This window comes from Pleuronectes platessa, chromosome 2 (assembly GCF_947347685.1).
Source record: "Pleuronectes platessa chromosome 2, fPlePla1.1, whole genome shotgun sequence".
NCBI lineage: Eukaryota > Metazoa > Chordata > Actinopteri > Pleuronectiformes > Pleuronectidae > Pleuronectes > Pleuronectes platessa.
In genome coordinates this window covers 24,536,006-24,562,184 of record NC_070627.1, presented here as the reverse complement: position 1 = coordinate 24,562,184, position 26,179 = coordinate 24,536,006, and the positions used below count along the sequence as shown (strand labels likewise).

The following is a 26,179-nucleotide window of genomic DNA, read 5'->3' as shown; positions in this document are numbered from 1 at the left end:
CACGCACACACTCACACTCACACACACTAACCCACACAGAGTGGACCCAGTTAGATATGAATGTTTTACTCTAATGGACAACAACTACACTAGTAGCAGTGTTAAACCTTTACTAGTAGAACACAAACAAACCTATCACTTATTTTGTGGAGCCCTCAACGCACAGGTCATGCATTCATAACCATTTAGCCCATCAGCCCCAGCTAAGCTGTCAGCTACCCTCATAATAATTGGTGTCAATGTGGTTGTGACCAGGAGGTTAGCTGAAGAAGACAGGAAATAAGTATTTATCGCAGCTCATATAATCATTGCAATAGTGAACAATGCTACTAGCCTATTTCTGTCATTGTAAAGGCCTTTCAAACCTCTGAACACTAGACAACAGTGGGCTTGCAAGTTTTTTTTTATACTTAATTTAACATGATGTGAGGCGACGTTAATCCCCCCTGCTGCTGCAGAAACCAATCACACTCCAAACAACAGACATGCCACACCATGACATTCTCCCTCATGGATTCACAATATGTAGCCAATTTAGTCCCCCCCGTACCTCTATCGCTCCACATCTTCCACCCTTCCTCCCCCTGTTTATCTCTCATCCTGCCGTCTGGACGCCGCATTAGAGTCGTGTGACCGGACCCGGACATCATGCTTTTACCCTGTGTTATCACTCAGCCATCAGTGTCCTGTTTCTTCACATGTTGCCACGTCGTCACCTTCTGCAGACTTGGTCTCCACACCCTCTTAAGACCTGCTCTCTTAAATCCTCGCCCCGCTCCGATCGCCGGGATCTGGCTTCCCACGATGTGGAGATAAATAGCTTAGCATTTTGCCACATGGCAGGCTGAAGTGTGGAAGTCGGGTCGTATTCATTTCAGTGGGTCTGGAGCAATGCCATCATATGAACTGAGGACAGTAAAGGGTCAAGTCTCTGCAGTTAGTCCTTGATCACATACTGTAACTCTTAATATCCAATATAATAATCTATGCAAATAACCCAAAACATCACTTCTACACCAGTCACTCCGCTGGTTGGTCATCTGGTCCTAGCTAATAAATGGCCCAGCACATATCACACATGAAACTACTAATTCTTGTGTTTATGCCTTTTATATTTGTGTGGATTAAACAAATTACATAACGTGTAGCTATTTGTTATGACAGAGTTGGGTGTGCTGTGTTCCCCTCTCCTCAATCTGAATGCTCAGTTACTGGCTGCTCGCCCCATGTGTCATATAGTACACAGACAGGTTAGTGTTATGAATCTTATTTGAAAAGCTTATTTCTAAAAATGTTAAGATACCAGTATTCAATGATGGATGTCCAAGTAGTTTTGGGTTTCAGCTTCTTTAAAGTGAAGATTTGGTTATTTGCTCTGTTCTCATCAATAGATGGATTTTTTTAGGGGGTTTTGGATCATTGTTCCGACAAAATAAGCTATTAATAAATAATAAATATTGTACTCTAGGAAATTGTGATGGTGGTGTTTCCCTACAAGCGCCAACGAAACAAATGGAATATTACCAATATAAATATTATTGTAGATAAAAGGTTAGGATGGCATGGTGGTGTGGTTGTCAGCACTGTCACCCCACAGCAAAAATGTCCGTTTTTGAATTGGAGTCTGGCCGAGGTCTTTTTGTTCGGAGTTTGCTTGGGTTTTTTTCTGGGTTTCTCCCACAATCCAAAGACATGCAGATTATATTTGAATATTCTTCTGTAACCAGTTATGACAAATATTTTGAGTATTGTCAAATAATTCGATTTTACTGTGTATTTTGATGTAAACAATTAATGAGGTAAAAAAAACTGTTATACCTCGCAGCGCAGGCTCTAACTGTGTAAGCTTTGTCTGTTCTTGAAGCTATGTCTCTGAGCACGACGAGCTCAGAGACAAAGTAGACGATGTGTTGGGGAGTTACAAACCACACAGAAACGATGTACGCCACGGCGATCGCCACCTGATCCCACTGTGGCTCTAGTTAAAACCATGACTCTTAAACTGGGCCCAGTGGGACGCAGACACAACACCAGGCAGTTGCTATGAATATGAATGATCCAACCAAGCATGGATCAAATGCACAGGACCCGAGCCCCACATTGCTAATTGGGAGTGGATGTGGTAACCTCTAGCTCTCCAGTCTCTATTAAAAGAAGATTAAAAAAAACAAATGCTGATGTTTATTATCACAAACCGCATGACATTATTATTGTTTGGTCTTGCTCCCGCTGAGACTGGAACCTCTGTGTGGACCAGTAATGAATAAAAGCTAAACCGTGTGTGTGTGTGTGTCTCTGCTGAACCCAGAGATCAAACCATACCACATGGGACAGAGGAGAAAGACCTTGTCGCGAGCGAGAGCAAGAAATTTAATCAGCAGCGGAAAAATTAAATCTGCGAACACAATGACGGACAGTTTGTAGCTCCTCCAGTTTGACTTCTGAGCTCCATGTTCTTCTGCTGCTGCCGATTTATTCATTAACCCAACACGCGTTGCTCTTTTTTTCTGCCATAGCTGCCATAACCTTTAGTGCAGCTGTTCATATCTGAGGGCTGTCTCCGTTTTGACTTAGTGAATGGGATAATCTCAGTGTGAAAGAAAGATTAGCCGGGCAAGAGCGCCGGCTAAAAACCCTCCACTGATCACTGCCCCAGGCACAACAGTCGGACTAATGTGAGCGTAGAATTAGTTTCCACGCTACAGTGGATGAAAGTCTAAGCCTAAAAACCCAGACAAGCAAAGCCTGCAGTGATTATGAATGATTGTTGCGTTCGCACAGATACCTTTGCGGCTTTGTCCCCAGGCTACTTTTTGTCACCATCACTTCTTCTACCTTGAGGATCGTAATTTAAGATCGTTTCTTTCTTCTTCTTTTTTTATCTTCCTGTAGGATTCTGTAGGTTGTGGGGAAAAGGAGGAGAAGTTATTTGTAGTGAGACATTAACTCTTGGTTCATAACAGTTGGACAGAAGACAAGCATAGATTAAATGATTTAAATGGGAGAGTGAAATCTCATTTGCCGAATTCCTATCCCGAGTGTATGTATGTGAAATAAAATTTGGGATTAGCAATTGTAGATTTTATCTACTTTTAACGAAACTATTGCACTGTCTATTCTTAACACTGATCAGTATGTCCTCCTCAAACAGTTCTACAATATATTGTCACTTTATTGTTTGTGTGCTGGGCGCTGTGTGTAGAGCTTTTTACAAGTCTTTGGTGCAGAGTGATGTTCGAAAACTTTGTGTTCATCCTACCTGGCTTATCGTGAATATTTTATCGTCAATGCTTTTCAAAAAATTAAACAGAATTTCCTTTAGTACTGCTCCTGTGTGAGGTTTTGATATAAGTCTGAATGATTTAATTAAGTGCTGTGATTTTTTCCAAACATTGCATGTCGGCTTTTTCAGTGGTCTGTTCCCAATCTTCAGACCAGAGTTCACAACTTTTCTAAATAACAGCTAGTTGAAGACTGCTGCTGTAGTTTATCCAAGGATGTAGAACAAGACATGCTTAGCCTCCACAGGCTGCAAGGTGCTGTTTGCCTCATTCAAATCGCACCAAATGTGACACCACACTTTACAACACACTTGCCTAGTGTGAAGCCAATAAGATGTTTCACAGGATATGTCGTCTACATACAGGCAAACAGATATATGTGGGATTAGTAGTTAGATACTAAGAGTGTTTCCTTTATAAAATATGGCAAAATTTAGATGACTTGTTTGTTTTTTCTAATATTTGACCTTTGCTCAGATGTCATATTTTGTTTTCTGTGGCATTTGAAAATATTTACATAAAATTTCCCTGACATTTATTTGACTGGAAACCTTTGAGCCTCGCTAATTATGTGGAGAAGTGCTGAAGGTGTGGAGGTGCTGATAGATAGGGATCAGTGGACACATCTGGCGGGAGGAAATACCACTATCGCCAGCAGTCAGGGTTCTACCGCAGGATCCCCCCCCCCCATGCTGCCATGAAATCTATCCAGGTATTTTGCCGTATGGATGAAACTGAAGCAAATCTATTAAATCAGGAGTGGAAGCATCATATGGTGAATTCATGCACTCAGGCTGCTGTGACACTTCATCATGTTGTCTGCAAGTGGAAACTTTTCTATAGTATTATTATCTCTGACCTCTACAAACCCGCAGATTGTAACCAGCTCTCACAGTTGGCTGTGTGGCACCGGAACAAACACTCAAGAGATATGGAGCCGTATCCTTTGTCTGCACACAGTGCTGCAGACTCCATGAAGGACTGAGAGAACCATTCTATGTTGTCGACATGCACGGCTCCGCTGGGTAAAGTTTGTCCGGCTTCACTCGGGGAGGGACAGCATAAATATTTATCTGCCTTATTTGTTTGTGCTGCCTGTGCATGTGGGGAGAGAGATACACGAGGAAAGGATGCTCGGCGTCTCTTTCTGCTGGATTAGTTTACCAGAGGTCACAAAGTGCTGAGTTTAACTGGGGCACAGAAAGGATACGCTCCAACTGAGCCATGGTACATATTGAGATGCGTAAATCCCAAATAATTAGCGCCTTAATCAACTGTCACGGATAAATGCCTGCATGTTGAACTCGTGCATATGCATCTGGATTTAAAATTAAAAGTGTGGAGCTGTTAACAAACAAGCTTCCAGGGCCCCTCAAGAGAAAACATGCTGTCGTGAAGGGAGAAGCCCCTCCATCCCTCAGCTTGTTCCTATAGATCTAATGATGCCTATAAATTAACTAGACTTTATTTTGCATGACGTCAACACCCACCTCAATGAATGATCAACGAGAGGATGCTTAATAAACGGGAGGGGGTTTACTTAGCTGAGCCCCAGCACCAGCCTCGGTGAGCTCAGCAGAAGGCTGGAGAATGACCAAGAGGGAGGGTGCATGCGAGGTGAGGAGGGGTGGGGGGGCTTAGCATTTGTGTGTGTGTGTGACAGAGAGAGAGAAAGAGAGAGAGAGAGAGAGAGAGAGAGAGGAGGCTGAGCGCAGAGATAGAGCCACAAGCTGGGGGAAGTCAGTCCTGTCAGCCGAAGTCGCTGTGTGGCAGTGGAGGAAAAGACAGGGAGCTGACAGACGGAGGCATTTCAGAGAGGAGAGGAAAAAGTATCTAGCTCCCTCTCTCTCTCTCTCTCCCTCCCTATCTCTCTCTTGTCCTGCCTGGAGTGGCTGCAGGGGGGATCCTGGATGGTGTGATCTCCTCCACCATGGGATGCAGCCTCTGTACCCTGCAGAAGCCTCAGGAGCAGTACAAACTACTCTATGAAGTCTGCCAGGTACTGTGACCAAGCCTCATGCAGCAGTTTTTTTATTTTACTCACTAACTCACTTTTAGTAGTTTTACTGTGCTTCTTCGTCTCTCTCTTAGAATGGGGATGTAGTTTATGGTGTTGTCCGACTTGTGTACTTGTGTAGCTGTGAGTTTGCTCTGCTGGGGGGGGGGGGGGTCTTTCAATGGCTGGTTGTTAGAAGCGTAAAATAAAGTTGCTTTGCGTGGAGCTCCCGCAACTGAGCAGGGTGAACTCTGGCCGCAGGGGTCAGTGAGAGGTGGTGCACTGTAGCTTAAAGGGGGTGATGAAGAGGTGACAGCTCTCTCAATGCGTCTGCTAGTGTGTGCGCCGATCACTGCCCACCTCCTCATTGTCAGCTGAATGCTGACTCTGGGCTTTTCGAGCTTTAACCCCAGTTTGGTTTTCCACCAAAGTTTATGTTTAACGCTCCTCTGCCTGTTTTGCTTTTTTTAGTTTTCCTCCACCAAAGAAAATAGAGCGACGTGTTAGAGGCGCACCATTAACATGTGTAAAGTTTTCACATGAGAGTGCAGGACAACTTTTTGTCATTCATTGATTTGACTGTTTTTCAAGTTTCTTTAAAACAAGACTTCAGACTGATTAGTGCTGAAACTATTTATTGATTATTTGGCTCTTCAAAATTGGCGATGATGATTTGACGACTTTTCATTGTTTTTATATCAGAATGTTTCTGAATTTTAAAAAATATCAACCTTGACACATCAGTTGGGACCTCGATAGGCATTTTTCACAACTTTCTAATTTAAAAACTAATTGAGGGTTGATTAATAATGAAAACGTAGCATTGATAACTACAGTCCTTACACTGAAAAATTTAAAAAGTTATGTTTTGTTGATGGATTCATATAGAAAATTGCCTATTTCCCCAGATGTTGGTAATTATTTCAAAGCAATGTACCATTGTCCACCTCTTTCTGGATCCTCTCTGCCCTCAGATAAACTCACATGAACCCACCTTCTGCAGCTCAGTCACTGTGGACTCTAACACAAAGAGAAACGTCTCATATTGAAGTCAGGTTAAAGTTTGAACTGACTAAATTGTTGTGTATTCCTTCAGTGGAGATTATGTTGTATGGTGCGTCGTTTGCTCTGTGAGTGTCATGCGGTGCCCCAGAACAAACCCTCTGTGGCATGTTGCCATTCTCTGCTCCCTCAGGCTTCGCTTTGTCAACCTTATTTGAGAAGACGCACTCGGGGAGCGCTGCTTCATTCATCTGAGTGTTTGGATTCAAGGGCTGGTCTGGTCTAATGAGTGAAAACAGCGACCTGTCAGACGGCAGCGAGCGTGTACGACTCTGACAGACACATCTTTCGGGACTGCTCGCTGTCATACGCGCAAATGTGATTTTGGAAAAAAAGGAATTCTCCATCTTTTCATCCAGTATTGGACCCCGGCCAAATGTTATCCTCCTGTCACACCAAATTACATCTCATTTGCTGCACAGGGTGGCGAGTGGCGGCTTTAACTGAATGTAATGATGAAGCTCTCTGTGGATCGCGATCATTATTCTCCCCCAGAAAAACTACTGTCTGGGGGGAGATAACAGGGTGTCTGTCATTGTGCCTGCAAATACTTTGGCTTTGATTTTCATGCGGGAGGAAAAAGAGAGAAAGTTTTGGCTCGCCTCAGAGAAAACGTAGCTGTTATGCAGTGGCATAATAAATGGATTATGGGTGCTAACATTGGGGTAAAAATCCCTACACTCCTGCACCCCCAACCCACCTCTACAGCAAAAACATGGTGTTTAGCAGATCGCTGTACATCATTGTTCTGCCTTCTGTCTCGGTCACAGTGTCATCTTACGTGTCTTTGCGCTTATACTTCCGTATTTATCTTCCAATGGCCGGCTACTGCTTCTGCCAATGTTGAGAAAGGATGCATCCAAACTAATACATTTTGGTTTTTAAACGCAGCACCGTTGTTACGTTTACCAGCTTTCAAGAACCAAAAGTTAAGATGTTTGGAAATGCCGCTGGCCCTGTACGAAAACTCCAGAGGTCTGGACCGGCCTTAATGGAGATGTCCTTGTCAGTCACAACTTAACTACCAGCAGTGAAAGCAAAACTCACAGCTCTGTTCCATCGTTGGTCCAAGAAACTGAAGCCTCTTACCTTTCACCATTGTTCTTTCTCATTTGTAGTGTTTGATGTAAGTATTGGACCGGCTGTAGAGTAGAGAATCAACTTCCTGTTCACATCGGTACATACGTCCAGCATATATGACTGTTGATGTGATATTCGTCTTCAGGTGTGTTGGTATGGACAGGGATTATTGCTGATGCAGATCTAAAACAAACTTCACTTTAAAGTGAAAATATCTTAGTAGTGATGATGCTCAAGTCAGTGCCAAGGTTTAAACTTCCCAACTGTTTTAGCTGCCCTCAGACAAACCAGTCAGCTTCTGACATGTGACAGCAGAGACAACAAGCTGTAGATTATTTATAGTTAACCTTGAAAAAAACAAAACATGCTTTTTCCCCTTTATCCTGTGTCAAAGCTCGGTAATGGTTGTGCTCATGGAAGAATCATGGAACACATTTGTCATCCCACCCAAGACCTGGTTGGGACATTTTTATTTGCCTGGTTGCTGAGTCTATAAAATGGTTGTAAAAATAGTGAATTGATCAGTTAACCTGGTAAAGTGTCCAGGCTCTATTTAATTATTTCTTTAACCTATTCACAGTGACTGAATGACTGACAGTTTGGTATTTTGTCTATTTAGTGTTGATTTATGAGAAACAGTGAGTTTTTCATGTCCTTCGACCAATTATTTCACAAAGATTGATCTCAGGGAGCACAGACACATTACACATGAGAGAGCAGCTGGTCCAGTGCTCGGAAACACTCTGTATGTTTAATCATTACATATGACCTACAGCAATGTGCACCCATAGGCTTTAACTACAACTACTAGCACTGGTTAATAATAGCCAAGTTCACACTATTTGGGCTAACTTGCATTCACCATGCAATACCACCATACGTGTGTGTGTGTGTGTGTGTGTGTGTGCGTGTGCGTGTGTGTGTGTGTGTGTGTGTGTGTGTGTTACTCATAAGAAGTTCTTATAAATAGTGACCTATCGAAGAGATGTGTTGTATTGGTGTGAGCTCTGTCACTGCCCTTATTTAGTAGATTATGGATCATGTATCCAGGATGTGACACATTACATTACACAGATACACTCTCTCTCCTTACTGGCTCTACTTACTGGTACAGTCAATATGATATTCAGTGCTTCCACCAGCAGATTAATTCAGTCATGGCTGGCTGCTGACAGTTTTTTTTATTTTCTTTGTGCAAACACAATTCCTGGCGCCTTGTTATCTTGCATAAAACGATTGACAGGAGTCCAACACAGTGTGGTGAACATATTACAATTTTGGGGAAAGATTGGATTGGTGAATATCAAGAAGTAATGTGCATGGATTTAATTTTTGGGAATGTTTCAAATATTGATCTGCTTTCAACATCTTTTTGTGTTGTACTCTATATTTTATGAGATCATTTAGGAAGCACACTAAAGACCTTGGTATGACATATACACATCCTGTCATCGTGACCTCAGTGGACTGCGTCTACCTATACTCTGATGTCAGCCTGTTTTCAACCCGGCTGGTAGAAGTCTTTCTACTCGAATGGAGAAAATGAATGAAACGGTCATTTCTTATTTCTTGCTGGGTTGATCATGAGGAGCTTGGTCGTGGCCACAACTCTTATACACACTCATCTTCTGTGGCTGCACAGTCGACAATAATGCACAAAATCTATGTCGGCACATCCTTAGCATGTACCTCCTGCAGGATTGTGGCGAGGTCTTAATTCTCCTTAACTGATATAACAGGCAGATCCTTCTGATCAGAGCCTGGCACAGCGCCCATCTGCTCTCCGCCTCATCTCTCTGAGGGTTTAATAATCCATGAACACTTGAAATCTTTCCAGTTCATTAAACACCTTAGCTCTAACTCCCATGTTGGAGGCATGAAAAATATGCTTTTGCTCTGTTTTATAAAAGTCAACAGATTGCACATTCCTGGAGGCATTTTATCAGTCCTGGCAGGATCACTGGCAACAGTCGCTTTAGATGGAGAAAGGCGTTTCTATCTTCGTACTCACAGGAAATATTTTGTTTACACCACTGAAAGTCAAATACAGCCAAACTGGAGATCAAACATTGTTAAGGTTTATTAGACGCAGCCAGCACAGCATTTTAGACAAGTGTTTTCCCTTCTCGCTGTAATTATTTAAGGCCTGAGCTGCACCGGCCTCGGTGCTCCCTTTTAAACTTGACCCCTCTGACAGCGGTGAACCCCTCGGTCTTTGCTTCAAAGCTAAAGGTAAGCACCATGTGGAGATGTAAGCTCAGCTGCTTTTGTCAGGGACTTTAAGGTAGAGGCCTTGGAAACTCTGTTTGACAGTCCTAGGGCTCTTAATCTCTCCAGAAGTACTCTGTAATGGCTGTGGCGCCGTGCTGCGGCTCATACGAGAGCCAGAGCTTAATTAGAGCCTCAGCACAAGCCGACTGTTGAGGCTCTGATCCGCACTGAACTGATCGGACAACAGTCTCTCTCTCTCTCTCTCTCTCTCTCTCTCTCTCTCTCTCTCTCTCTCTCTCTCTCTCTCTCTCCCTCTGTGTATCTGTCGTTCTCTTTCGATTCGTCTCTCTCCGTCTCCTGCAGAGCAACATTCTCAAAACAAAATATGTTTCATCTCCTGACCTTAAGAAGTTTACAAATGTTTACTCTGAAATTGTTTCTAATCGTGCCACTGCCTAATTAGGCATGTTTGTGATTGAAGGCCGCAAAGATGACACCCTCAGCTCAGGACGCCATGTTGGCGAAGTGGCAGATGGTCTCGGTGTGACATCCTCTGGACCAGACAGACAGAAAGATGAGATGTAAATATTTGTGCAAGAGATCTCCTCAGCCCTCCCCCCATATCCTACTGTTAGACAACCCTGTCATCAAAGAACTTACCAAAAAGAAAAGAGGACTCCTGAGATGCAGCTCCTGCTCATCTCAGCTCCTGTAATGAGGCTTGACACAGGCCGCGTACGGAGACAAAGCAGGGATCACCAGTGGCCACCGGGGGCCTGACACCGTGTGTTTTTAATAACGGCTAAGACCAGCCGTGGTGTGCAGGCGTCACATCTGTCAGACACTGGAGCAGGTGGCGGGCTGCCACAGGGGAGCTCTCCCCGGAGCCTGCGCTCTTACTGTTAGTCCACAGTAAATGACAGAGAGGGATCACAGCCACATCAGAGACATAACAAGATCCTTTATCTGCCCAGCGAGGATTACTGTACTCAGGAAGATAGTCCGAAAACAAACTGTCAATGAGCTTTGAGTATATTATCACACATATTGAGGTAATATGAAAAATGAGAAACCTTTCAGGAGAGAGAAACTGTAAAATATAAATTAATTAATTGAGAGAAACATTGACTCAGTTCATGGTCAACTTTTTCCAACTGGCTGTCAGAGGGCACCACCTACGCTTTAACTGCTGAAATGTTGCCACTATATATTGAAATTCTGTAATCATGTCTTATACATTTTAAGTACCTTAACTATTTTCAACTACAAATTAACTGAGTTTGCCTAAAGCAGACAAAACACAATTTTATTTTCATCAAAATACTGCATATGCATACAATATAAAGTGACACATACCACGACAGGAGTCACTCACCCGCACCACTTACAGATGTCACTCAGTATAGATGTCAAGCGGGTGGCTCAGTGTCAGACATGCTTATGAAATCCCATGAGGCTTCAACCAGACACCATAACTGTGATTGACAGGACAGCATGCTCTGCAACTCAGTGTGTGATAATGACAAAGACATCATATCATTTGTATCACAGGCTCACTGGACAAAGAAATCCTAATCGGCACATTTCCGGCCTATATTGAAGTCACAGATGTTGTTTTACGGTGAAACGCCGAGACGAGGCGCTCTGATCTTTATACGAGGAAACATGAACAGGACGAGTTCAGCTCCGTGCGGACGCATCAGGGAATCAGGGGAAGACGTCATCCTGAATCGTTTCCAGCCGTTCAGCGCTCTTAGTTTGCATCAATAGGCTGTTGCATTAATCTAATACACGATTAAGAGTTTGCTTATAATAGAATAAGCTTACACACACCTTGTAAGTGCTTTACTTGCGTGTGCATGAATAAAACATGCGCGGCCCATGTGGGCTGAGAGCACTTGTTCAATAGCTCCAACTTGTGAGGCACGTTCGAATGATTAAGGATTATCAAGCTGTGAAAAGGATCTGTTTGAAGACGTGTGTGTTTGACACACAGTCAGCTGCATGGAGGGAGCTGTGATCTCCCTGGATATGAGACTTCCAAGGGACTTGTTGTGGCGTTGTCATACTTTGACTTGTTTGTGTGTGACTATTGCCCGCTTCCAGTGGAGTCCATCTCTGTGCAGCTCTTTTGATCGCTGCTGGACAAAACTTGAACAATCAGACTTATCCCTGACATAGAGCTGAATGTTCTCTCACCACTCAGAGGGAATATGTGTGTTGGGTTTGTTTATCATTGTGGTTTGAGGAGTGTGTTTGTGTGTGGAGCCACAGAGGTTTGGAAGAGGAGAAGCCTGGTTCAGCAGGAGTTGATGACATGAACTGGGGTTCCAGCTCATTTGCTGATATTACCTCTCCTGTGAACTCCGCCCTATTTCACGTGACACTCAGGCGCTGCACTCAGTTTAGACACGGCCAGGTCGATTCAGATGCCACAGATTATCAGCTTCTTTGAGAGCTCTCACTGTTTATCTGTAACACACAATGAGTCATATAGTTTTGAGGCTGATGAAGGCTGCCGCTTTGATTGGAAAATTATACTCGTGAGTTTTTTGTGTTTAAAAAGCACGTCTATTTTTTCAGACAAGTGGGACTAAATGACACGACATTATGTCCATCATGCACTAGACGATTTGCCCAGTGTTAACTGGGATTACTTCCTAAAAGGATTAATGGTATAGCTATAATGGGTAAGTGGATGAGATTCCAATTAAAAAGCACAAATTAAACTCTGAAGTATCATCAGAGGATCATCTCATCTATTATATATTTTATATGTTTTCTTTCAGAGGTCATTGATGTTAAAGGGCTGACTTCACACCTTCAGCCAGGATCATTAGATTACACAGAGGCAGCACAGAGTGTGTTGGAAGTGATTTGGATTCTTGGTTGATCAGCTCTGGAGAACACAGTGTCCCGTGCTTAAATCAGATTAGGTGAAAGTTAACAGTGGGGTCTCTTTCAGCAAGTGTTACCTTTTTAGCCGTTTGTTCTGTAATCCTCAGTAAACTCACGTGCGGAGGTAAATAAAAAATGCTGTGTTTTTAACACCCACACCATGGAGAGATTCCCATCCAGTCAGGTAAAAGAACAGTGTGTGCACGTTTAAAGAGGCACTTAAAAGCGTGCATATCCTCACGCTCTCATTGGCTGCTCCCTCTGTTTTCTTTCTTTCTTATGAAAATGGTCAAAGTGAGATAAAAGAGGGATTAACCATGTTTTGAAAGAAGAATGACCCACATTCACACTGCCTCTCAAACTATACAGGCCTCCCACGAAAATAAGTCTGCATGCTCTCCATCACGTCAGCTGCTCGTCTCCGTTCCAAAATACAGACTTTGAAGAATTCGTCTAAGAGGTGTATCCGACCAGAAAGAGGAGGCATGTGCGCCCCGGCTCTGGAAGCTCTTCAAACTGTCTGTCTGTAGAGTGAGGTTCCCGGGGTTCTCTCTTCACAGCTCTCAAAGGTTTGCCTGGCAGAGTTTCCACTCTGTTCACCTCGGTGCGTTTCCCCAAGGAACAGAAAGACCGGCTCTGTAATGATGTCCTCCTCTTTATTAAAGGATTACGTGGCGACTGAATGGCCGTATCGGAGACTAATGTTACACATCGCAGGCTGTAAATTGACTTAATATTCCGCAAAGCCTGATTCTGTATGATAATCATTAGAACTGTGGGTTTTGTTAGTGTTTCAATGGCTCAGGCACTTTTTTGCTACTAGTTTTGTCCCCTTTTATATATTTTTTGGAGCAGAATTTCACATTTAATAGGGTTGCATATCCTATGAATAAGCCTGACGTAGTTGTCATAATCATATAATAGTTTTATTTATATAGCCTCTTTCAAAAGAGCCATTAGTGCTTCACAAAGAGGAAAAATAAAAACAAGTCTAGAAGCAATGCCATTTCAAATCAAAGACAACAAAGAGAGGACAAAATCTGAAATCAAATTTGTTGATAAAGTAAAAAGAATATTTCTAAGGTAATGGCAAATGGAAAAAAAGATCAAAGAAACATAAGTAATAGTCAATAACAATCACTATAAGCCATTCTGTATAAATGTGTTTAGAATTTGAAAGCCTGGAAGAAGTGGCAGCTGTTATTAACTTCAAAAACTAAATTCAGTTTTCTATTATCTGTGGGTGTTAGTTTTTTTTGTTACCAGGGTTCTCATGAGTATGAGAGCTCAGTTTCAGTGAGACTACCTGAATAGATAATACAAATTGATAAATAATGCATTGAAAACCTGAGGCAGCCGCACCCCATCTTCCATAATATAATGATGGTAATGAAAGAGAGTGAGTCCGCCGCTTGGTAGATAAGCATCTCTGGCAGAGGATTAGCAATCACTTTATACACACACACACACACACACACACACACATGCACACACACACACACACACACACACACACACACACACACACACACACACACATGCACACACATAGACTTCAAGATCAACATCTCAATCCTACTCGATTTGCGTTCCAGGGATGATACCACGCCGGGGCCTCGCAGCGCCGCTCACCCCTGCTGCCCCTTATTACTACCCAGAGTGCTGACGACTGACATAACTATCACATGAGGCTTCGAGAAAATCTGAAACCCTGAACTGCTCTGAAGGAGCCTCAACCAAGTCGTCGTGCGCAGGCAGGGACACAGGTCCCCTAGTCCACTGTTGCTGCGGAGGTCAAATGTGACATTTTAATTAAAGAACATAGGCTGTGAATAACCAAAGCCACAGCTGTGTAAATTCCTCCCCAGCCAGCGACACAACAGACACTTAAGTACTGTCCTCTTGTCATTAAAATGGATTTAACAGAGACGCCTCTCAGAGGATGCAGCAGAGGTTGACAGAGTCATTTTGGCGTGTCAGTCACCAATGCCTTGTCAACATGAACAACAGCTCAAGTAGGAAACCTGGTCTTTCACTACACTTGAGGACGTATTCATAGTGAAACTGTTAAAGTCACGTTTGTTTGACTCTTCTGTTGGCCACAAGCAGCTGAGCTGCAGTTGTGTTAAAGCACAGGGTTAACGTAGCGTTGTGGGAGAGCTCAGCGGTGGTGAAGCATTGTGTATTGTGTCCGGGGGAGTGTTGTGTGTTTTCTCTCAGTGTACGGCAAAGGGCCGCTCCGTGTCAGAGGTGAGCGCGGTGAATGGGGGCCGCGGGACCCCCTCTGAAGCTGGGAGGAGACTCCCCCCATTGAGAGCGCTGAGGCAGAATGCCATGGGCTCAACAAGACGGGGGCTAAAGGCTTTGTCTCTGGTTCACTGCCTTCGAGTAGCCCTGGGATTCCAGGCAACCAGGTTTGACTGTTGGAGCCTGCGCGCAGAGAGAAGAAAGCACAAAGGCGCTTGTATTCCTCAGCTGATGTGCAACATGGTGGCTCGCTGTGGGAAACAAAGATGTGTTAAAGATATGCCGACATGTTAGATTTTAGGACGGCACATTCCTGATACCAGCAGCAACAACAAATAAGAATTAAGAAGTCTTTCTTAGATTGTGATTCTATTTGTCCTGGTCGAGTTTCAGCTCACGGTCGGGCCAGTTTTTCATTTCTTCTTCTCATCAGAGGCCGGCGGTCTTAAGTCTCAAGGTTGTTTTTTAAGGATTTCGCCATTATTATTCTGTGATATGAGAACTGGCTTTTCTCAGTGTCAAATTATTCCAAGCAAACTGCAAATAGATGAGCTATTCATTTTTTTGGCCAGGTTTTGATATTGGAGGAATAGAAGTTTGAGTCCACTGAGATGATCCAATTATACTGCAGACCCAAGATTAGCATTAATCTGCTCTGGTTATTAGTGGGCGCATATACCCTCTTTTGACTTCTGCATGAAGCTCCCACTTTCTCCAGCCTTCCTTCTCCTTCCCCTCACACACACACACACATACACACACACACAAAAGCACAAACACATTCCTTTTTACAAATATGTTCTAAGATTGTACATTGTCTGGTTCAATGTCGGGTTTTGTATATATGCCGCGCTCGTTCCCTGGAGGCGGTTTAATATCGCTGCTGCTCTTGATGTGCAGCACCACACTTAAAGTCTGTGAACTACGACATGAATTCAGATGAGACAGTCGTAGCCAGAGGCAGGCGCACCAAACCAGCTACATGTTTATCAGAAAATGAATCCTCAAACGCGTACTTGCACGTATGTTCAATGTCAGAGGGAGTGAGGAAGGACGGTAAAGATGCATTACTTGCAACGCTACGCCCAGTAACCCTGCTAGAAAGTAAAATTATTCCTAGAAGGCTGTGAGCGTGCGTGTATGTGAACGTGTGTGTGTGTGTTTGGTTTGTGCATGTGTGCAGTGGAGGGGCAGGAGGGGGGAAGCCTGTGCAGTGGGAAGAGCCGCGGGCTGAGATCCTATCAAAGCTCTCAACACATCCCCAAATCAAAAACCAACAAAAGCATCCGTATGATGTGGCGACTGAACGAGGACCAGAAGCTCTTTGCAAATCCCGATAAAGCGAAGGTCCAGTGGGATGACCCAGAATGCAATAGGCAAAGGATGCTGCTCTTCATAAAATTCATTATGCCACCACTTCTTCAGGATTCCACATCCGCGGTTTTTTGTTCCCACAGTCGCTTCTTTGTGAACTCCTGGTGACACGATGAGCCGGAGCGGAAATTCTTTGATTTAATCTGAGCACACATCCAGACATTCTGGACATCACAAATGTGTGTGCGCAGACATAAGTTTCCTTCATTTCATTTTAAGTCTCTCTGGATCCGCTGATATTCTGTCGAGAGCAGGAACTTGAGAGGGCCCGCTCTCATCTTTCATCAACACACAGAGAACTTTAAGTGCCTCGACCAAGCTTAATTAGCCTCTTCTTCGCGACACGCCGCAGCCTTTTGCTCAAATCAATCTTCGGGGGTTACAGTGCCGCGCCCGATCCACTGTCTCTGATGGGAGGTCAAATTTGTCGTCTGCTGAGAAATTAGTTAGCTAAATGAGAGCTCCATCGTGCAGCCTCGGCTAATGGTCTTGATTAATTAAAAAGAGACGGCAGCTAATTAAGCCCTTATTCTGCCTGGTCTGACTGTGACCCTGTAAAACAAGCCAAGGCAGTAATGAGTTGTTCTCAAACAGAACTACACTGCTTCTTGAAGTTTGTGTGGGCACGGTTTTCATGTGAGGTCTTAATCATCAGTGATAGCATTACACCAGTCTGCTGTGATGAGTATCCTTTCAGTTCAAATGGAAAACAAACAGGTTGCCTCTTTTGCATCAACGCAATTATTTTGTATTTTTTTTTATAAAAAATGCTAATTCATCTCCCTCGTCTTCTCAACCTTCTTCCAGGTCAATGGCAAGGACCTGTCCAAAGCCACCCATGACCAGGCGGTGGAGGCCTTCCGCACCGCCAAGGAGCCCATCGTGGTCCAGGTCCTGCGCCGGGCCCCTCACCCCAAATCGGTCAGCCCCGCCGCTGACACCCAGGTGTCGGACACCAGCACTCAGACCGACATCACCCTTCAGCACATCATGGCCCTCACCAAGCTGCCTCCTGCTTCCCCACCCATGATGGAGCTGGAGGAGTATCTGCTCACAGAGGAGTAAGTACCAGTTTGTTTCATAAAGACCCAGCGAGAGGCCACACACACTCAGTTCACTTTCACAGAACAGATATGGCCTTGACTTGCAAAATTACGACGAAGTATAATTTGAGATTTTGAGAATAATAAAAAAAAGGAAAAAAACACAGACTTATACCTTAGACCTTATACTGAAGGATATCACCTCTTTTGTAGAGGAGGAAATGTTTGTAGTGGGTGACTGTATACCATCTGTGAGCTGTTTAAAGAGGTTTTATAGTTTGAGATTGGTTCAAGATTTTGGATCTAGAAAGAGAGAAACTCTGGCGCCCTTGGGTTCTCTTTGCTGCTCATTTCTTTACAAAAAATGTTGTCCTTAATTATAGTAAAATTTTGACTTTATTCTCATAAATCAGTATTGTGACTTTCCTCTTTTTTCTTCAACATGGCCTTCACACTCCATCCTAGAAGTATACCTCCAGTCAGTAGATAAAAATGATTTGCTCTGATAGCTGTGTCATGGCATCAGAAAAAGCCTTCAAACTAATGGTTTAATGACTCAAACCAGTCTTCCTGAACCATGTCTCATCTCTCCACAAACAACCACCACCAGCATTATTTATTACTAACATAATTTTTTCAGTTTGAAATCGAGCTCGAGACTGACCTCAACCAGACTTTTTTAAAAACAAACAATATTTAGTTGCAGAATTGCTAGAAATGTCATAAAGAATAAACACATTTCTGCACCAAAGACCTGTCTCTTCCAGAAAGTCCACTTTAAATGAGAAGATACAGGAAATCTTAAGTTCCAATGTCAGCTATGTTGAAAAGGCAATTTTTCTCTCACACACAATCAGACCTCTCGCCCTATTAGTTAATTAAGAGAGTGTCTCCTTATCTTCTTCTTCTAGTCTAGACGGCTGGGATCACAATGGGTTGTGTCCAACGCCTGAAGGGAAAGGGCCCCTGTCACTTATGGAGGATGACAGTTCCTCCGAGGCACACAGCCACATTAGAATTATGATTCTGCTCATTCATTTTCATTCTCTCTCTCACTCTCTGTTTCTTCATGTGTGTTTGTGTTTGTGTGTTTGTGTGTGTGTGTGTGTGTGTGTGTGTGTTTGTGTGCGTGTGTGTTAGACCCTGCAGCTCTGAGTCTGGCTTCATTCTACTATTTGTGGCAGCAGCAGTTGCCCTTTAATGAATAATCATGATTTCTATAATTGATTTCAGAGTCAAATTAATCACGCAGCGTGTTAATTTGTGATTAGCCTGCGGGTGTAGCCTCAATATATCTGATTCAAGAGTCATTTCAGCATTGACTTCTTATTACTCCCTCTCTAATTCTCATTTATTTTTTCAAACTCTGGGGCCAAATTAAAATCCAGTTTGACAAATGTGTTGCTTGTCTCACTTTTGACTGTGTAAATGTTAAATGAGCGTTTCCCCTCTTTTCCAATTCCACTCTTGTTTCTCGTCTCAGGCATCCTGCAGGACATGCATACTTTGACCCCAATGATTTCCTGGAGGGCATTCAGCAGGACATAGAACGTGAGGAGCTGGAATATGAGGTAAACATCTTCTCCCTCCCTCCACTGTCTCCTCAATGAAGATCTACATTCAGACAGCAGTGCATTATTAGTCCATAAGCAGACCTGAGGTCGCCACTGTGTCTCCACTGTAGTGGCCTCGCTGGCCAACACAGCTCCTGATGTATTGTGGTTATTGATGGAGGACTCAACCTGCATACAGACCCAGAGATATCGGCCAGACAGAAATCGAGTTGTTGGTTTGGCCCAGCAGATGCACAATGGTGACATCATTACTTATTAGTGACAAGGCCTAATAAGTCTTCCTCGGGCGCGGCGCAGTGGAGACGAGGTCCACTCGATAATTAGATGGCACAGATAATGGGTCTGTAGTGATGAATCTTATGATGCACGCTAACAATGCCTGGATGAGGCCATGATGAGGCCGTGATCAAGCCTCTGCTGTGCTCCTCCGGTGACCTTCGCAACCCCCACACCCCCTCCCAGTAAACCCCCAGCCACCTACTGCTCGATATTAATAATAACCACGGAGGAAGTATGAGGTGAAGAGGCGAGAGGTGATGTTCAGGACGATTAATGGCAGAGGCACAGCAGAACAACACAGACTAAACCAAGTGTCAGTCTCTAATCTACACAACAATGAATTAGATTTGATAGTATATCTGTATCTGTAGCTATGAATTAAAGTTTGTCATATTAAAAATCATTATTTTAGTAATAGTTTAGTTTATGTAGCAGCTTTTCTGGTAATATTATTGATATATTAATATGTTTTGCAAAAATCTTTGCTGAACGCAATGACTTCCAGGTAGAATCTAACTGCACTCCCCCCAAGTGCTGCTGCCTGAGCCAAGTTACAAATCTGACAAAAACTGACGTTTGTTGTAAAGAGTGAAAGAGGAGAATGAAGGTCAACACATCTGACTTGACACTCGCTCTAAATGCTGTTTGATAAAGATGCAAACTGTATTTAAGTATTTAATCTAATGTTGAATGCTAACATCTGATTTAATGACAAAATGTTAATTAGGTTAACATGACTGGATATTAATCTTACATTCTAAACTGTATGAATCATTTAGCTGAAGTATATTTCTCCATTTATACAGAAAGAAATAAAGACACTCAAAAGGTTCGCATTTTAGTTTGATGTAGTGTAATTGGAATATATATTAATGTATCATTTTACCCTGAAACTGTTATTTCTGGTTAGTTATATCACAGCTTCCTGTTTACATAGTTAAATGTATTTGATTGGACAGTGCTGCAAAAGTGTTCCAATCCCAAATCACTAGTTTGAAAAATGTCAGTGTAATAAGAAAGACCTTTAGCCCCTTAAAATCAGAATTTGTTGTTTTAACACTTAGTTTTAAGTACAGATTAAATGTAAACAGTTGATTAGTGAGTGCCTGCTGTTTTCTCCTGAGACCAATCATTGCACTGAGCTATCTAACTGCTGGCTGTAGCTTCACATTTTCTTGTGTGGATCCTCATCAAATTCTCTGAGAGAACACAAATGAAATATTCCACAAAATGTCAAGCTTTACCTTTTCTTCTGGGACAGCTCGTTTTTTTTGTATTAAACCTCTGGAGGCCGTCCTCTGCCCTGAAAGAACAGCGCTGCTCGTATCTTTCTCTGTATCTGTGAGATTACAGGTGCTGACAAGTGAGAGACGGGACTCTGCCCGTCTGCAGACGGCCGCATCATCTCTCATTCTGTCACAGGCCTCGAAAAAAAACCAATGGCTTCCCTCCAGTCCGGCTGAAAGATTCATTACAGTGATTGATGGGTCCCTGTTGCTCTGTGATCCCATTACATAGTCAATATATTCAGTGTGTCCAGAAACAAAAATGTTATCCCCTCAATTTTGAAAAAGGGAAAACAGAATCCTTTCAGAAGCGAGTGGATATGAACTTTTCCATTTGTTCATTTGCACCAGGAGGTGGATTTATACCGAGCCAACATCCAAGACAAGCTCGGCCTGACCATCTGTTACAGGACTGATGACGAGGACGAGGCTGGGATCTACATTAGTGAGGTACGTGGTGCACCGTAACTCTCAAATGATGATGTTAACAGTGAAGCTCAAATGAAGCTGTTATCCCCAAAAGGTCTGATTGGAGAGATAGATGGAGATTAATCTTGTTCTCTTATCGCTTAATTCTGCGTTTTCTTTAGATCGATCCGAACAGCATTGCTGCAAAGGACGGCAGAATAAGAGAAGGGGACAAAATCATCCAGGTGAGATTTTTGTAATCCGGTTTTTTAAATGACCAACCTGCCAATTACTATTCCACTTCGATTTCGAATTACTGTTTTTGCATTTATCACGTTTAAGCCTATTAGAGTATACTTTAAATGCTAGTTTTTCATCACTCTTGTGGAGGGTTGATGGCATGGATGTCGCACCTTGTTGCACTCTCTGAGGCAAACTGTGATTTGTGAATATGGTTTATGTCTGTATCGATGAATGCACAACCAGCCATGTTTACAATTAAATAAGGAAATGCTTTTAAATCATTCTCTGTGTCCATCAAGATCAATGGTATCGAGATCCAGAACCGGGAGGATGCTGTAGTTCTGCTGACCAGTGAGGGGAACCAGAACATCTCCCTGCTGGTGGCCAGACCAGAGCTGCAGGTAATTAGGATCTCATCACGGGTTTGATCTTTGAATTATTTGCTTTGTTAATTAAAGTCTTGTAAAAGAAGATCAGATAATATAAGATTATACTTCTTTCTGCTCCTTTTGATTCAAGATTTGAGATTGAGTTTGCATTTCAATTATTTAGTTTGGTCTTTAAATAAATAAACGTATATGTATAGAGCTCAGTAAAGGTTAATTAAAACAAGGCAATACAAACCTCATATGCTGGATTTCTGAAGCAAATGTGGTGAGTATTCTGTTTTGATGGGACTGTTCCACTGTTTGAGCACAACTCTGCATTTGAATGTTTGCACCTAATGAGGCTCCTCTTCTTCATGCTGCGTCACAGCTGGATGAGGGCTGGATGGATGATGACAGGAACGACTTCCTGGATGACCTCCACATGGACATGCTGGAGCAGCAGCACCATCAGGCCATGCAGTTCACCGCCAGCATGCTTCAGCAGGTAAACTCACTTTCTCTCTGTCACACTAGCACACAGTTGCGGGAAGCAAACTTCCACAATCAATCTGCATTACTACATAGGCTACAGTATGTTCATCTAGAGATTATTTTGGCAGAGGCAGATCTGTAGAACAGCTGCTCAGTTGCTATTAGCAAAAAATGTCTTATTTACACAAAATAGAGCCTGTGACATTTTGATATAATTTCGCAGATAAACTCAGCAGGAAGCCTGTTCCTCTGATCATTTGTCAAAAAAGGAAAAAAAGTCATGCTTTTTAACAAGAAGAAGAACACAGCAGGAGATTCTCCAGTCAGACACATTGACAACAATGCCGAAATCTCTGGAGATTTGAGGCGATGGTTGGCTCAGCAGGCAGAGGCAGGACATAGTGTATAAATACTGGCGTTGGCCCCGATTTTTGTCTTTCCAAATTGACATCTTCATCTGTGCATGTGTGGCTCCTCTTTTTGAGATATTTGTATTCTTTTTGGGGGGGGGTCTCAGTTTTGTTTCTGGCGAATGTTACAAAACGGCATCAATGCACCTACTCGCTTGTGGTGAATCCTCCGGGAAATCTCCTACCGTTTTCTCACGTTAACATATGGTTTTTACAAGAGGGAGGCAGAAGAATCTTCAAGAATTTTGTCTGTGACTGACTCAGACATTTGCATTCTCACATACAGCCCCTCCAAATAAGTTCAGTGCATGTCTGAAAGCTGCTTTCGATGCACCGCTATCTTTGAGCTATATGTGTTCTGTGTTTCTAGAAGAAGCACGAGGAGGACGGAGGCACCACCGACACAGCCACGCTGATGTCCAACCACCATGAGAAGGACAGTGGGGTTGGGCGCACAGATGAGAGCACGCGGAATGACGAGAGCTCGGAGCAGGAGAACCTAGGCGATGACCAGACCACAGCCTCCAACACGCTGGGCAGCTGCAGAAAGCTGACCTACAGCCAGGACACGCTGGGCAGCAACGACCTGCCCTTCAGCAGCGAGTCGTTCATCTCCACTGACTACACCGACACCGACTTCCTGGGCATCCCGGCTGACGAGTGCGAGCGCTTCAGGGAACTCCTGGAGCTGAAGTGCCAGATGAGGAGCAGCGGAGCCCAGGGCCTGTACTGCCAGAGCGGCGGGGCAGGAGGTCAAGACCCCGAGTGTGTGGACAAGGAGCTGGAGCTCCTCAATGAGGAGCTGCGCACCATCGAGCTGGAGTGCCTGAACATCGTCCGCGCGCATAAGATGCAGCAACTGAAGGAGCAGTGCCGTGAGTCCTGGATACTGCACGACAGCGGTTTCCGCAACTACAATACTAGCATAGATGCCGGTCGCCATGAGCTCTCAGACATCACAGAGCTGCCAGAGAAATCAGACAAGGACAGCTCCAGTGCCTACAACACTGGGGAGAGCTGCCGCAGCACGCCTCTCACGCTGGAGCTGTCTCCAGATAACTCACTCCGCAGAGGAGAAGAGAATCCGGCCGGGGCATCTGGCTCTACCAGCAGGTTGCTCAAACCAGTCCCGTCTCCCATCCAGGAAGCTTCTGGCCAAAGCCGCAGCAGAGGGTCCTCCAAAGATCAAGACGGAGCCCTGCAGGCGGAGGGCAAGGAGAGGAAGCTAGGAGAGTCCAGCAAGTCTGGGCGGAGCTTTCCACATTCGCCTTACAAGCACGCTCACATCCCCGCCCACGCCCAGCACTACCAGAGCTACATGCAGCTGATCCAGCAGAAATCGGCTGTGGAGTACGCCCAGAGCCAGATGAGTCTTGTCAGCTTGTGCCGAGACCCAATCACAACTAGTGACATGGATCGTAAGATGGAGTGGAAGGTGAAGATCCGCAGCGATGGCACGCGTTACATCACCAAGCGCCCCATCCGGGATAAGCTGCTGAGGGAGCGCGCCCTCCGCATTCACGAGGAACGCAGCGGCATGACCACAGACGACGACGCCATAAGCGAGCTGAAGATGGGCCGCTACTGGAGCAAGGAGGAGAGGAAGCAGCACGCCAGTCGGGCCAAGGAGCAGAGGCAGCGCCGAGAGTTTATGAAGCAGAGCCGAGTTGATAGCCTGAAGGAGCAGACCTACCTGGAGGACAAAAAGGAGCCCAACATCATCGAACTCAGCCACAAAAAGATGATGAAAAAGAGGAGTAAGAAAATATTCGACAACTGGATGACGATCCAGGAAATGCTGACTCATGGTACCAAGTCACCAGACGGCACCAGGGTTTACAACTCACTCCTGTCTGTGACCACAGTCTAAGTCCTGCCTTGAGTCCAGTGTCAGCCAGCTAGAGGAGGAAGGACTGGAGTGTAATGGACTGTACATAGAACACTACCAGTTAGGGTAGAGATTCCTGCCTCGTTCAATGTGGCAACATTTTGTAAATAGGAAATAAGGAAAGCCTTTTCTGGACAGACATTTTCCACCCTTGCGGTGAAGAGGAGCTCCTGTAGATGAGGGTTGGACTTGGACATGAACTCGACATGGCTATGAAGATGATTTTGGAAACATTTTTCAGATTCTTTCAATAACCTTTTCTACCTTATTGCTTGCTCTTTTGAATAATTTTGGAAACGAAAAAAACGACTTTGACATTTTGGAAGGTTTTCAGAAATGTGTAAAGACTGTGTGCCATACAGAAAACAGCCAGCATTTACACTATTATACATTACTTTGCTTGTACTATATATCTCTTATCAGTATTTTACTGTTATGAATACTTAATGCTTTTATGGAAACAATGCTTTTTCCCTGCAAGGTAGAACACATGATCCTTTTCAAAAGGACTTTTGTAAATTAAAAAATAAAATTTTGTAACAAATCCACTTTTTTTAGTTTTAATTTCTTTCTATGGGTGCTGATCTACCAAAGTTGATACCACCAGCGATATATACCATCTGTTACATAATGCAGAGAAAAACATAACATGATCTCATTGTGTCTGTACGTATGTTTAGAAGAAAGAAAGATGTTTCTCACATTGTTGATACTGAGATGTCTGTTTGTTGAAACACACCTTGTAGTCGCTTTTGCTTTCTTAGGGTTTACATGTATTGAGCAGAATAACAGCCTTTCAAATCCTTAGTTAGCCACACAATTTGATGTCTTGTAAAATGAGAGAAATAATAAATTATTGTTTTATATATGATGAGCTTTGAAACGTTGTTGGGATTTGTCATTTTTAAGCATTGTTCCTTCATGAAATAATTTAATTATTATGATAATGATAGCCACATAAGAGGAAGAAGAATACAAATAAACCCTTTGTTAAACCCTACTCTATATAGAGTTTAACACTGTGTTACAAAAGCCTCTTGTTGTATACATTTCAGCATTTCCCACAGAATTAATTCCCTCTGTCAGCAATAGGGGTGCACATGCACGAAGGTCACTTTCACCTGCACAAGAGTCGAAATACACAGACCAAAGAGTAAAAGATCCGTTCTCACATATGAGAAAGAACTTCATTGCATGCTTCATCTGAAACTATGTGGTCTGACTGTCGGCATGGACGGTAAAAGTGTTATTGACCATAGCCTAAGAACTTTTGCATTTTCTTCCTGTGTCTGTGTGGCTTTTTTCTCCGGGTACTCTAACTTCCTCTCACAGGCCAAAGATAAGCTGCTTCGGGTTAAGTTGATAGGAAACTTTTAATTGACCGAAGGTGTGAAAGTGAGAGTGAATGGTTGTTTGTTTCCGTATGTTGGCCTTGGGATATGCCAATGATCTATCCAGGGTGTAACCCACCTCTTGCCCAATGTCAGCTGGAATTGACTTCAGCTCCCCCCCACGAGTCTCAAAGGATGAGTGGAATGGTTGGATGGAGGGATGTTTAATGGATCACAGAGTCAGAATCATGTACATTTGCCAACTTGTAGTGATGGAAGTAGCAGTAGTCAGCTTACTGTGATTCAAGTTAGATCAAGAGCAAGGTATCAGTCAGTCAGTCTGGCTGGCGTCAACATAAAACAGACCAATCAGCAGAGAATCCTGCTGTCCACACATAGAAGGCTGACAACAAAGCTTTGTATCTTTTCTTTCCTTCTGTGGACATGGCTGCTATTCCTTCACATGGATAAAACAGTGGTGGCTTGGGCTCATCATGGCCCACTGTTCTTCTCAGCAAGAAAAGAGGGCCATCAGTGTTAAACCAAGATCTGACAGCACACTGTGTGGTATATGTTAATGAAAGTTATTAGTGAACGTGGCATGAGGCCCACTCACATGGCAACGTCTCCTTGCTGAGCTAACGGTTTTGTTTATCTGAATCCAGGCTCCGACCATCTGTTAGAGGGACCTCATACCCTCAGTCCCAT

At 43.6% G+C, this 26,179-nt stretch overlaps 1 protein-coding gene across 2 annotated transcripts in view; it reads left to right on the top strand.

The window, feature by feature from the left end:
* Positions 1–25,023, top strand: part of pdzrn3b (PDZ domain containing RING finger 3b) — a 96,613-nt gene extending 71,590 nt beyond the window's left edge. For both annotated transcript variants that reach the window (XM_053444404.1, XM_053444397.1), the window contains 7 exons: positions 16,957–17,210; positions 18,676–18,763; positions 20,683–20,781; positions 20,922–20,984; positions 21,282–21,383; positions 21,739–21,855; positions 22,623–25,023. In XM_053444404.1, the coding sequence (XP_053300379.1) occupies positions 16,957–17,210; positions 18,676–18,763; positions 20,683–20,781; positions 20,922–20,984; positions 21,282–21,383; positions 21,739–21,855; positions 22,623–24,122 (2,223 nt within the window). In that variant the 3' untranslated portion in view covers positions 24,123–25,023. The remainder of the gene's footprint in view (positions 1–16,956; positions 17,211–18,675; positions 18,764–20,682; positions 20,782–20,921; positions 20,985–21,281; positions 21,384–21,738; positions 21,856–22,622) is intronic.
* The last annotated feature ends 1,156 nt before the right edge of the window (positions 25,024–26,179 follow it).